General features: G+C 43.1%; 1 protein-coding gene across 1 annotated transcript; it reads left to right on the top strand.

Moving 5' to 3' along the window:
* The first annotated feature begins 837 nt into the window (after window positions 1–837).
* Window positions 838–6,588, top strand: abcb10 (ATP-binding cassette, sub-family B (MDR/TAP), member 10). Its single transcript, XM_023993495.2, has 13 exons — window positions 838–1,813; window positions 2,045–2,245; window positions 2,397–2,599; window positions 3,186–3,320; window positions 3,481–3,627; window positions 3,857–3,992; window positions 4,160–4,255; window positions 4,401–4,610; window positions 4,716–4,795; window positions 4,908–5,088; window positions 5,305–5,348; window positions 5,445–5,479; window positions 5,660–6,588. Exons 1-13 carry the CDS (start codon window positions 1,372–1,374, stop codon window positions 5,910–5,912), a joined length of 2,163 nt encoding a protein of 720 aa, XP_023849263.1. The 5' UTR covers window positions 838–1,371; the 3' UTR covers window positions 5,913–6,588.
* The last annotated feature ends 6,679 nt before the right edge of the window (window positions 6,589–13,267 follow it).

The following is a 13,267-nucleotide window of genomic DNA, read 5'->3' as shown; positions in this document are numbered from 1 at the left end:
GTCGCTGGACCAGACAGGACTGCCAAAACTGCTCTTCACTGACGAGTCGCGGTTTTGTCTCACCAGGGGTGATGGTCGGATTCGCGTTTATCGTTGAAGGAATGAGCGTTACACCCGAGCCTTGTACTCTGGAGCAGGATCGATTTGGAGGTGGAGGGTCCGTCATGGTCTGGGGCGGTGTGTCACAGCATCATCGGACTGAGCTTGTTGTCATTGGGAAGACATCCTCCTCCTCATGTGGTACCCTTCCTGCAGGCTCATCCTGACATGACCTCCAGCATGACAATGCCACCAGCCATACTGCTCGTTCTGTGCATGATTTCCTGCAAGACAGGAATGTCAGTGTTCTGCCATGGCCAGCGAAGAGCCCGGATCTCAATCCCATTGAGCACGTCTGGGACCTGTTGGAATGGAGGGTGAGGGATAGGGCCATTACCCCTAGAAATGTCCGGGAACTTGCCGGTGCCTTAGTGGAAGAGTGGGGTAACATCTCACAGCAAGAACTGGCAAATCTGGTGCAGTCCATGAGGAGGAGATGCACTGCAATACCTAATGCAGCTGGTGGCACATCAGATAATGACTGTTAATTTTGACCCCCCCTCCCTCTTTGTTGAGGGACACATTATTTCATTTCTGTTAGTCACATGTATTTGGAACTTGTTCAGTTTATGTCTCAGTTGTTGAATATTGTTATGTTCATACAAATATTTACACATGTTAAGTTTGCTGAAAATAAACGCAGTTGACAGTGAGAGGACGTTTATTTTTTTGCTGAGTTRATATGTTTCCGTGGAAGATGACATCGATTAATCGAGTTCGCTTAGCAATGTCTTTCAAAGTTTTTCTTATATTGTCGGCCATTGATTTCCGTCAGGGACTTTAACAAGAAGCAGCTAGGTTATTTTCCGGGGGTCACCTTTTCTATTGAACAGAGCGGTTTTTCTTTTCGTAGAGTTGTGTGTACTTCTGACAGTCGGTTACCGTTAGGCTGCCTTGTCGCCTGCAGATTGTGTCGACATGTCACTCCTATCGACAGACATATTGTTGTGACAGGGCGCTCCCAGCGCGATAAAGATAACTTCGCCTAAATGTGGCTGTCACGAACAGATAATGATGAATAACCGCCAGGAACCCACAATGTAATAGACATTATCATTTGTCGTTAGTGTTGGCTGGACACGAAGGAGGACGTTGACCTAACTGTGTTTTTATGTTGGAATTCGCTGGCCTCATCGTATGTGAAATGTAACATGCTCGTTCGCACTTTCTTGCTATGTTTTGGTCATTTGGTAGGTAGCTGGCAAGCCAACGCACTTGAGTTTGTTTTTCTTGTTTTTATGTGTCTGAGTCGCTCACTAGCTGTCTTGCAAAATGGGACTGTTGCTGTTGCAATTGTCAAAATGTCCAGGCGTGAATATTTTGAAGCGCGAGGTTCACTCCCGTGTACAAAAACTATTTTGGTTAGAACGCCAGACGTCCAGGGGACAACGAAAGGGGCGAGAGGTGAGTGGGAAAAGGTTCGAACCTGTGGCACGCTCTTCGCTTTTACACCCGAGGAGATGCAACTCTCTTGTGCCCTGTGTACCACTTAGACAGTTCACCATACCCCCCCATTTGTTGAGGAGCTCATGGACAACAACTGTAAACTTTGCCAACTACAGCTCTTCGACAGACTCAAAACAAGCAACACAACAAGAAGTTGGCAGTAAAGATCTGCAGTCAACGGAAACAAAACAATCCCCAACTCGGATACCCACTGAGGATGTCAAAAGGATTTTAGAACTTGCCCACCCTGAGCGCTTGCGACTGTCAGGTAGGCCATGTCATTTAAGGTCACCACAGGGATATCTTCAAAAATGACCAACGTGCCACTGAAATAATGTTATCACCAACTTGTGCCTGTGTAGGGTTGACCAAATTACATAGTTTATTCCTTACTTGGGCCCTATTTGTTGTCATGAAAGTTTCCCTTTTTAAACAATAATACAGTAACWTCACTTGTTTTGATTCTTATATTTTTTGTTTTCTATACCATCCTCCTCAGCGGCTGTGGGCTTCTTAATGGTCTCCAGCGCTGTCACAATGTCGGCGCCCTTCTTCCTGGGCCAAGTAATTGACACCATCTACACCAGCTCTTCAGAGGACTTCAGTGCCTCCCTCCGCTCTCTGTGTATCATGCTCTCAGGGGTATTCCTTTGTGGGGGCGCTGCTAATGCTGCCCGTGTCTACCTCATGCAAATCTCAGGTGAGCGTCACAGTTTGCTTTCAGTGCATGCAGAGTGGGTTTACATATTAAACAGATGTCCATCTCTGGATTTTTTGTTTGTTATTACTACCGTGACTGATGCCATACAGAGGAACTAATCAAACATTTCAAAAATATGTCACTCTTGCAGGGCAACAGATTGTGAGAAATCTACGTGTATTCCTATTCTCCTCGATTCTGAGGCAGGAGGTGGGTTTCTTTGATAAGACCCGTACCGGGGAACTCATTAACCGCCTATCTGCAGACACGGCACTCATCGGCCGCTCCGTCACAGACAACCTTTCAGACGGGCTCCGCGCTGTCGCCCAGGCAACAGCTGGGGTCAGCATGATGGTGAGAAATGGACCTCTCCACACATTTGTTTGTAAAGGGTGTGTTAGGGTGTTAAAGTCCATTCTACTCTGTACTGGGATCAGTTCTAAGATTTTGAGTCACATGGGAATGCAAGTTGTATTCAGAGGTGAAACTGGTTTGACATTAGGAAGATGTGATTTTTCATCCTTTCATGTACAGCTTTCCTTAGCGGTTCCATTGTTCTGGTTACTGTCATTGTTCTTTGTCATTGTTCTGGTCCCTCTACATAGGATCTGGTTTGACCCCAGTTCTTCATGTTACAACAAGTATATTTAGAATTTATAAAGTTAATTCCTTGAGTTTCCTCCTTGGTTACTATATATTCCTAGGATGTCATTTCTAAAARGGATGACCCGTAGCAAAATATCCATAACTCATTTATCATAGTAAATATAGTACAGTTGAATACATTCATGATAAATATGTTCACACATCCTCTCCGGTCATTAGTGGCTTTACAGGTTCAAAATCCCTTTATAAAAAGGTAACCGAGCAGGCTTAAAAGACTTGGGCTGAATTGCCTCCTCACATTTCCTGGCATCTCCCTCTCGCTCTCTGCCAACAGTTTTACGTGTCACCAAGTTTAGCAGCTTTTGTGCTGCTGATTGTGCCTCCTATGGCTGGCCTAGCTGTCATATATGGGAGATACCTGCGCTCTATATCCAAACGTACACAGGACTCTCTGGCTGATGCCACACAGGTAAGACGAGACCCGTTCTAACTGCACAGCATGAGTCATTACTGAAGCAGTGTTGCGCCGTAGATTATTCTCCAAGCAGAGTACATAGACACCAGGTCTTTTAATCATACATTTTTTTATTGAAACTAATTGATCAGACTGATACTGTGTTGTCTTGTAGTTGGCAGAAGAACGCATCAGCAACATGAGGACAGTTCGGGCGTTTGGTAAGGAGCTGACAGAGGTGGCCAAGTATACGGAGAAGGCCAACTATGTTCTCCACCTGGCCAAACAGGAAGCCGTTTTGAGGGCTGGCTTCTTTGGCGCGGTGAGCATCCAACAATTCAATGTTGCCCAATGTTCCCTAAAGAGAAATGGAGTGGTTGTTAACATTTTCTCAATCAACGTCAGTTGAAATGTAGTCAAGCCCTTTTGGCCTTTTGAAAGACTGGAACCACAGAGTTGTGCGATCTGTGGTGGAAGCTTCTGCTTTTATGACCWGTGTGTTTCTTTGGGGGTCATTGGGTTGTAACTGGTTTTGTATGAGTCTCTTTTAGACTGGACTCAGTGGCAACATCATCATCCTGTCAGTGCTGTATAAGGGAGGGCTATTGATGGCCAGTGAACACATGACTGTGGGAGAGCTCTCTTCCTTCCTCATGTACGCCTTCTGGGTGGGCATTAGCATTGCAGGTAGGGCGTATATAATTGTCTCATTGCCTATGCATTCTGAGGAAAACCCCCGCTCATTAATCAATGAACAAATCACACTGTTAGAATTTCCATTTTAATAAGAAACTGATTCTCTCTATCCCCTAATCTGTCTGAGCAGCTGTTTAAATGTKTGTTTCATTGAACAGGTATGAGCTCGTTCTACTCTGAACTGATGAAGGGCTTTGGCGCAGGGGCACGGCTTTGGGAGCTACTGGACAGGAAGCCCGAGTTCCCCCTCAATGGTCAGCATCAAGCCCTGCCATTCTAGACCACACTGAGAAAGCATTGTGCAAAAAAACTTAATTACATCACACTTGTCTAGTAGTCCTCTGCATCTAAACTGGCATGTAAACGTACATGTCCATGTTCCTCCTCATTTCTCTGAAGAGGGTATTGTGCTGAGGCCGGAGCAGCTTAAGGGTCAACTGGAGTTCCAGAATGTCTCCTTTGCCTACCCAACCCGCAAAGACGCCCCCATCTTCCAGGACCTGAGTCTATCTGTGCCTGCTGGCTCAGTCATGGCCGTGGTAGGGCCCAGCGGATCAGGCAAATCCACTCTGGTCTCCCTGCTGCTCAGGCTCTACGACCCAGTTGCAGGTGAGGACTACAGCTGAGGTCATCTCTTACAGCAGCGTCATGTCACTGTATGTCTTCCATTTCGTCAACAGTCTTCTGATTTAGAGATCCTTTTTTGCTGTATAGGTGTGATCACTATCGACGGGCATGATGTGAGAGATTTGAATCCTTATTGGCTGAGGAGTCACATTGGAACTGTTAGTCAGGTAATTGGTCACATGACTATTATTAGTAGGCAATATGTTCCCATTGTTGTGGCTAAGCTGTGCTTTGACATGTGGTCTAACCCTGTGGTATTRTCCCTCTGTGGGTCTGCAGGAGCCTGTACTCTTCTCCTGTTCCATCGCTGAGAACATTGCCTATGGAGCGCCCGACTCTGGCACGGTCACAGTTCAGGAAATCCACCGGGCTGCACAGATCGCCAACGCTTATGAGTTTGTCCGAGGTTTCCCAAAAGGCTTTGACACTGTGGTGGGAGAGAAGGGTGTTCTACTGTCAGGTGAGACAAATGCATGCATATCAGGAATTTTCTTTGATTTTGTGATGTGATTACATAGTTGATAGGTGTTCCTAAAAAAAAGAAATTGTTATGGTGTTGGACTTCACTGGGCATTCTCAAACCGGAATGATCTGACTACAGAGTTATTGTTCATAACTAAAACCATCGCTTCTTTAACAGCTTTAATGTAATGACTAGTTTTGCTTTAACCAACAGGTGGTCAGAAACAGAGAATTGCTATTGCAAGGGCTCTGCTTAAGGTAATTTTAATTACACCCGATTACATGCATCAACAATTTTATGTTTTAGTCAAATGGGCAAATGTTGTAATGTATGCATTCTCTCCCTTCCCTCAGAACCCCAAGATACTTCTACTTGATGAGGCTACAAGGTAAGACATTGTGCATGGTCTAATCACAMTTTACATGAGTCGCTCTACCTCCATTTTGGACAGTTAAGCAACGTCAATCAGCTGGGTGAAGCAGTGTCAAACAACCCAATGACATGTGAGCTATAACTCATGGACCTCTATTCACTTTTGCCCTCTCTTTTCCATRCCCCTCTTCATCAGTGCCCTGGATGCAGAGAATGAGTTCCTGGTCCAGGAGGCTCTAGAGCGGCTCATGGATGGGCGCACAGTGCTGATCATCGCCCACCGCCTCTCCACCATCCAGAATGCTGACGCCGTGGCTGTGCTGGACCAGCGGCGTGTGGTAGAGTGTGGGCAGCATGCACAGCTCCTGGGCAACCGCCAAGGCGTCTTCAGGAAGCTGATGGAGAAACAAGCCTTCCTTCAAGAGGGGCAAAAGCAAGCGTTGCGTTGAAAAGAGCTGTGGTGGGGGAGGGGGCCTTAAATGTAGAGAAACTGCCTTTAGCTGTGTGGTGACGTGCTAATCACGCTGCGCTCTGCTACACTCCTCAGTCTGTCAGTGGTGTGTGTGAATCAGTTTAAGCTATTTGCAAGGGAGCATTTGAATATCAACTGGAACATGGATGATTTTAATATTGCAGAGCCATCTCATAGCGCTGACGGGGATTCATTTTGAGACAGCCAGTAGGTTTGGAMTCTCTTCTTTAGGACACCCAATTTATTGAGTATCATTATTCAAGCTGCAATATGTAACTTTTTGGGTGACCTGACCAAATTTGCATAGAAATGTTATAGATCAGTCACTCATTGAAAMCAAGTCTAAGAAGGGGTAAATCTGTTCTATGTGCGCTATTTCTATGCTTCCTGTTAAGTTTCGWTTTTACGTCTTTTACTTTCGGTTTTGTACACCAMCTTCAAAAAGCTGGAAATATATCTTTGATTCTGAAAAATATATTTCACAGTGGTTTAGATGGTATAATGATTCTCTACACTGCTTCCTAGTTTTTTCACACAAACTGAAATTAGGCAAACTATTAGTTTCAGCTACCAGGAAATGGTGGCGCGAGTTCTGGATATTGCATCTTTGAGGTTAGGATATGCAGAAAATATGAACGACACACTTTGAAGTACGGCCTATATCAAGTAAATATTATAAATGAGTCACTATGCCTTTTCAAGAAAGCAAAAGCTGTCTTTTGTATTAAATAACTACTTACCAGACTGAGAAAATATACACTGTGGCAAGTTTCTTAGGTACGCCAACCCATTCACAAAATTGGGTCATGCCTTTAGATGGTGASTCACGTGGCTGGCTATATAAAGCAGATGGACGGTCATCGAGGCATTCAGTTATTGTTCCATTGAAGGTTAGAATGGGTGAAAAGATTGACCTAAGCGACTTTGAGCATGGTTTGATCGTCGCTGCCAGGCATGCAGGTTCCAGTATCTTAGAAACGGTCAGCCTCCTGGGCTTTTCACGTACAACCGTGTCTAGGGTTTACCGAGACGGGTGAGACAAACAAAAAAACATCCAATCAGCAGCAGTCCTGTGGGCGAAAACAGCTCGTTGATGAGAAGTCGATGGAGAATGGCAAGAATAGTGCAAGCTTACAGGCGGACCACAAACAGGCAACTAATGGCGCTCAACGACATTTTGGAACGCACAACTCATCCGTCCTTGTCACGGATGGGCTATTGCAGCAGGGGTTCACTCCTATCAGCTAAAAACAAGAAGCAGCTCCAGTGGGCACGCAATCACCAACACTGGACAATTGAGGAGTAAAAAAAAACATTGCCTGGTCTGATGAATCTTGATTCCTGTTGTGTCATGCCAGAGTCAGGATTTGGCGTAAGCAGCGTGAGTCCATGGCCCATCCTGCCTGGTGTCAACAGTAGAGGATGATGGGGAATGTTAAGTCCATTGATAACAATTGAGCACTGTTTCCATGCCCTGAAGAATTCAGACTGTTCTGGAGGCAAAGGGGTGTCTGACTCAGAACCAGATGGGTGTACCTAATTAACTAGCCACAGTGTCCATTTATTTGTTACAAGTTATCCAAAACGTGAAGCTAGCATTGTCAATTATGTAGGCATATTTCAAAAACAATGGCAAACATACAGAGCACTGATATACAAGCAACATTGACATAAATGTGGACGATAATCAAATATCTTACATTGTAGTTGATAAAGCAAACAAACCACCACTGATCAGTTATGAAAATGATATGCAAATGTTCTGCTATTTCACCACTGGCTATTATTTCATTGATGGATAGTATGCTGGATATTTGATTTACATAAAATACTATCACAAAATTAATCTTCAAAGATGCTTTTGGGTCTTCCATTGGTACCAATTGTACATTTCTGAACAATCTAACATTCAATAGGTAGAATTTGACCAAATCCATGTTATCTTGATAGTATGACTGAAAGACCTTGCAGACTTTTTAGTATTTGGATTTAGAGTTCAGCACCATCCTTTATACTAATGGGATATGTAGATCTTTAAAATGTGGCATTATAAGCTCACAGTATCAAATAACATTTATTTTCTTATCTGACACTGATTAATACATTTTTCTCACTTACCTGTGACACTGGATGTACTGTGCCTGGATTGTACTGCAAAGAAACATTCACTGCTCTGTTTTGTGCCATTTTACTCCTCACATTTTAATCTTGGATTCAGTAGTCACCCTTGTGCAATAGAAAAGCAAGAACAAGAATGGTAGGGAGATTTTAATTAACTTTGAGCTTCAACCAATGCCATACCAATGTTCCATACCAATGTAAGTCCTATATAAATGTCCTCTACAGAAGGCTCCTGGGTAAAATCAGTATGTTGTAATAATGTATTCAAATATGATATTTTAATGATTTTGTGTGCTAAATTATTAGGCCTTTGTGAAAAATAAAAGATCTTATTAATATTCTGTGATTTCCTTTTCAAATATAAACTCATTAATACAGAACCTTACGATGCAGGAAAAGTTACATTAACTGTAAAATGTTTTTTATATTATCTCAGACTGTCATATTTCTAATCAGAAAATATTTCCTCTAACCTAATCTCTCGTGGACAGATGAAACAGCAAGAAAAAAAAGAGGAAATTACTAACTTTCGCAAGAGAATTTTACTTCTGGGTAACCGAAATGACCAAAAGAGGGTACTATTAACCTATTGTTTTTTTTCTCTCTCCAATCTGTGTGTTTAGAAAAGTTATATATCAACTGAATGAAATTCTAAATGTTCAGTCGAGACAAATCTGGACCATCCAAATCAATTCCTTGGATTTTTTCCTCATCCATTCTATTCATACACCTTTGTCACCTCTATCAGTGATCAAATAGATCAGTTCAGAGCCCATGACATGCACTGGCGTTGCGTACTGGACACCTGCGCTGCCCCCACAAGGCAGTAACCCTTCAAAAAGTCTGTCATAAAGCTTTTTCATTTCAATATGTACTAGGAAGCTAAGTACTTATTTCTTGGCGTCAAATCACATATCTACCGTAGCTTTGATTGGACTGATCATGTCAACATCATAGTTWCAAAATCTTAGCTAGCAAGCTAGACAAGCAGTCATCTTCAAGAATCAAGTCAACAATCTACTGGCGAATCCTGTTCAATCCTTGTCATATGAAGAGAAATTATTGATAAAATGTATCGGTGCTCATCAGCCATTGGACATAAACATTGACCGCATGACTTCTGCCGCATTCAAAACAACTGGAAACTCGGAACTGGGAAATCTCAGACYTCAGTGAGTTCAAGACAACTGGGAACTCAGGGAAAAAATTAGCCCCGACTGGGAAAATACATTTTGAACAGTCATTCAAGTCGGAATTCCAAGTCGGGAACTCATGCCTCTTTCTAGAGCTCCGACCTGAAGATCACTGACGTCATGATTCGACCTTGTTTTTTTTTCAGAATTCCCAGGTGTCTTTTTTGTATTTTACCCCCTTTTCCCCTTTTTTCTCCCAATTTCAATTACGACCTTGTCTCATCGCTGCAACTCCCCAACGGGCTTGGGGGAAGCAAAGGTTGAGTCATGCATCCTCRGAAACTTGACCCGTCAAACCGCACACTTTATCACTCGCCTGCTTAACCCAGAAGCCAGCTGCACCAAAGTGTCAGAAGAAACACCGTTCAGCTGACGACCGAAGTCAGCCTGCCGGCACCCGGCCTGCCACTAGGAGTCACTAGAGTAAAGTATTTAAAGTATTTATCCTACGGTTCTGATTTGTGTACAGGGAGATTACTGTAAGAATGGTCCATGTTCTGATTTCTGTACCTGTACATTTCAAAAGTGCTGAACAAATAGTTATATTGATTACATCCATCCTAGCTCACTCATTAATGTCTTAATCGAAATTACGGATTGCCTCTTATCAACTGACAAATATCTCAATTGTCAGTTGAATCCACATTTGTTTAAACAAGTCAGCCATATCAGCTATGTTTTTTTAAAAGGCAGTAAATGAGGTTGAATTAACTGTTTTGCTGCCAGAAAAGGCTCCATTCATAGCCAGGTGTAAGGATTCACTCCATGGTGCTGAAAAGACAGCTCTGCTGTTGGGACAGATTTATGTAGTTTGTGGGCACAGTTTGTGGGCACCATTTGTCACCGTTATAGTGCAATTAATGTATTGTTTAGTGTTGTGCTGTGTTGTGTAGTGGCTTTGATAGCATGCATCAAAACATTTGGGGGGAGTTTGCCACACCAAAATCGTCATGSTAAAATCGCCACTGCTCAGGCCTTGAAAAAGAAATGGCCTAATTGAACTGATGGAAAGTAAGTGGATTTCGGTGAAGAAATGCCGTGGTTAAGGCTACGATGGTGCCAGTGCAGAGTGGAGCATACTCAGGTGTTTAAAAGCACATATCAGACCGAGAGCCTAAAGCTTTGTTCTTAGGTAGTTCTTTATGAGTTTTAGTTTAGAAAACCATCTCTCCGCAGAAGCGACAGTTACAGGGATGCTAAAAACAGCTTGGTTACCTTAGCAACATCAGGGAAACAGGGCAGAAGGGAGGAGTGCTTCAAATACAGCAGTTCTGTAACATCTTTAATTGAGCCTCTCATACTCCTTAATTCTCCTTAATTCTCCAAAATGTTATGGAAAGAGATTAACTGTAGCCTATAGGATGTTTTGGGACAGGCACACCTGGCAGATGCAAACAGTTTGGCAGATGCAAACAGACCCTCCCCCACCCCGACTAGTAAAGGTCTTGGATCCCCACATAGAAGACAAGGAGTCAGGAAAATGGATAAGAGAGACTATTACTCTTTTAAATTCATTAGATATGAGTAATAATAGTATGATATTTATTGGCTGCTCCCCTCTTAGGATCTTCTTAAGTGCTGTGTGTGTGCCACCTTGTGATTGAGGCTGCTGTGCTTTGCTGCCTGAGTGGTGCTCTTTATCAGGTCTGTGTCCTGCAAACCAATCAGAAGACCTGGAGAGAGAGAGGGAGAGAGAGAGAGAGAGAGAAAGAGAGAAGAGAGAGAGAGAGAGGGAGAGAGAGAGAGGGAGAGAGAGAGAGAGCAGAAGGTACTTGACAGCTTAGAAACAGATTATTCCCTCCACTTTTGATATTTAACCCTTACATACACCTTACACTTATCTTCCATCGTTATAAAACAAATTATAGTTACTTTACTTTACTCTAAAGTTGTGAGATACAGAGCAAGATATACACAGAGAGATTCAGAGAGATACAGCGAGAGAGATACAGAGAGAGATAAAGAGGGAGAGATACAGAGAGAGATACAGACAGATACAGAGAGAGATAAAGAGAGATAGATAAAGAGAGAGATACAGATAGAGAGAGATACAGTGTGGCAGGTAGCCTAGCGGGTAAGAGTGTTGGACCAGTAACCGAAAGGTCCTTGGGTTGAATCCCTGAACTGACTAGGTGAAAAAATATATAACGGTGTGCCCTTGAGCAAGGCACTTAACCCTAATTGCTCCTGTAAGTGTCTGTTAAATTACTCAAATAGAGAGATAAGAGATAGATGCACTCCTGCCATCAAAGACTGTAGAAGGACCAGATAGTCCACATCCTTACACATTTATTTTTATAATAGTTATTTTACTTTACTTCTAAAGTTTTGAGTTTTATTGGTCCTAAGTGTTGAGAAGAGAGAGGTAGAGGAGGAGTGGAGGAGGGAGACAATCATTTAAATACGTGATAAGGTAGGATGAAGGAGTACTCACTCTGGTCAACGAGCAGAGGCAGCAGGTCGGTGAAATAGCTGAACTCTAGGAAGGCAGTGTGTGGGCCACCTTCACAGGCTGAAGGGTCATGGAGAGGTCCTGGACAAACTCGGCCGTCAGGCTCTCCTCCACCAGGGTCATGTTGGCAGTGACCTCATCTGGAAGGAACAAACATACTGACAATAATCCTGCATCCAAACAATCTGCAGGGAGAGAGTGAGGGAAAGAGAAAGAGGCAGGGAGAAAATGGAGAAGGGGAGAGATCAGATCAATTGAAAAATATGTTTCTGAACAACAAGAATAACTTTTTATACCAGGCTGTGTATTTACTSTGCAGCCCAGTTTCACTGGTGAATGGTTCTGGGTCATCATGACAATGTGGGTGAGTGCCTCCCCATCTGGCTGGAAGTCCTCCATCCCTCTAATTTGACTGAACTGAGTTATCCATCTATCTACACACACACGCAAATAAGAGCCGATAGGTTAAAGGTGACAACAACTCAGGAGATGAAATAAGGACTTGAACCCCAGCCCTCTAGTACCTTTGAAGTAGACAACACCCAGAGCAACCAAGGCAGCACTTCTTCACACGGGCTTTGTCCGGATGCAATCCACCTTGCAGCCAGTCTGGTTGATTGCATTAATGGTTGTGCCTGTTTTCAATCTTTCCGCAAGATAGTGCCAACTCTCCATGTTTTGTAAATGCTCAGTACAACGCTCATGTGCTTTCAAAATGGTCCCGTATTCTTCCACTAACGAAAACCGTCACTGCTCAAATTAGTCTCTTTTTCCAAAAATGCGACAAAAAAAAGAAAAAAAGAAAAGAAAACGGCATCAGATAAAGTTGAATACACAAGCTATGTCCGTGTAATTTTTTATCKGTTTTTCATACATTTTTCATAGTTGTCACTAAATCTCAGAGGGACTGGGTCCCCACTTTGAGGGAATACAATATCTCTGATCTATTTTGACCCTTTTTGACAAGATGTTTGTCAGACGGGGCCTCTGATAAACACGTTCTGTCGTAGGTCCACAAACTGGTCTTTTTGTGACTCTGGAACAGCAAGGGCTGGGGGTGAATCAGACTCTGAATCTGAATTTGCATCTTCCTCTCCGAGCTCTCGATCTGGTTCGACATCAGCAAATGCTGCYCTGCTGCTAGTGATGGCCAGTAGTACTGATGATGATGAGCCACTGACAGCAGCAGAGGCAGTAATGCTACTGGTTGAAGTGCTAGCTAGGCTAATGCTAGTGGTTGTTGAAGTGCTAGCTAGGTCCAGTGGTAAAAATACTTGAAAGTAGTACTTAAGTAATTTTGGGGGGGATATCTGTACTTTGCTTTATTATTTATATTTATACTTTTACTTTTACTGCACTACATTCCTAAAGAAAATACATTTTCCCTGACACCCAAAAGTACTCATTACATTTTGAATGCTTAGCAGGACAGGAAAATGGTCCAATTCACGCAGTTATCAAGAGAACATCCCTGGCTATCCCTACTGCCTCTGATCTGGCAGACTCACTAAACACAAGTGCTTCATTTGTAAATGATATCTTAGTATTACTTTTAGACTTTTACTC

This window comes from Salvelinus sp. IW2-2015, linkage group LG8 (genome assembly GCF_002910315.2).
Source record: "Salvelinus sp. IW2-2015 linkage group LG8, ASM291031v2, whole genome shotgun sequence".
Classification (NCBI taxonomy): Eukaryota; Metazoa; Chordata; class Actinopteri; order Salmoniformes; family Salmonidae; genus Salvelinus; species Salvelinus sp. IW2-2015.
The sequence above is the reverse complement of the archived record's forward strand: the minus strand, read 5'-3'. Positions and strand labels throughout refer to the sequence as shown.

Bases quoted from the DNA above. Each gene is read 5' to 3' on its own strand.
- abcb10 (XM_023993495.2), top strand. From the start codon at position 1,372: ATGGGACTGTTGCTGTTGCAATTGTCAAAATGTCCAGGCGTGAATATT. The intron at 3,321-3,480 runs GTAAGACGAGAC...GTTGTCTTGTAG, and splicing joins CTCTGGCTGATGCCACACAG to TTGGCAGAAGAACGCATCAG. The intron at 3,628-3,856 runs GTGAGCATCCAA...AGTCTCTTTTAG, and splicing joins GGGCTGGCTTCTTTGGCGCG to ACTGGACTCAGTGGCAACAT.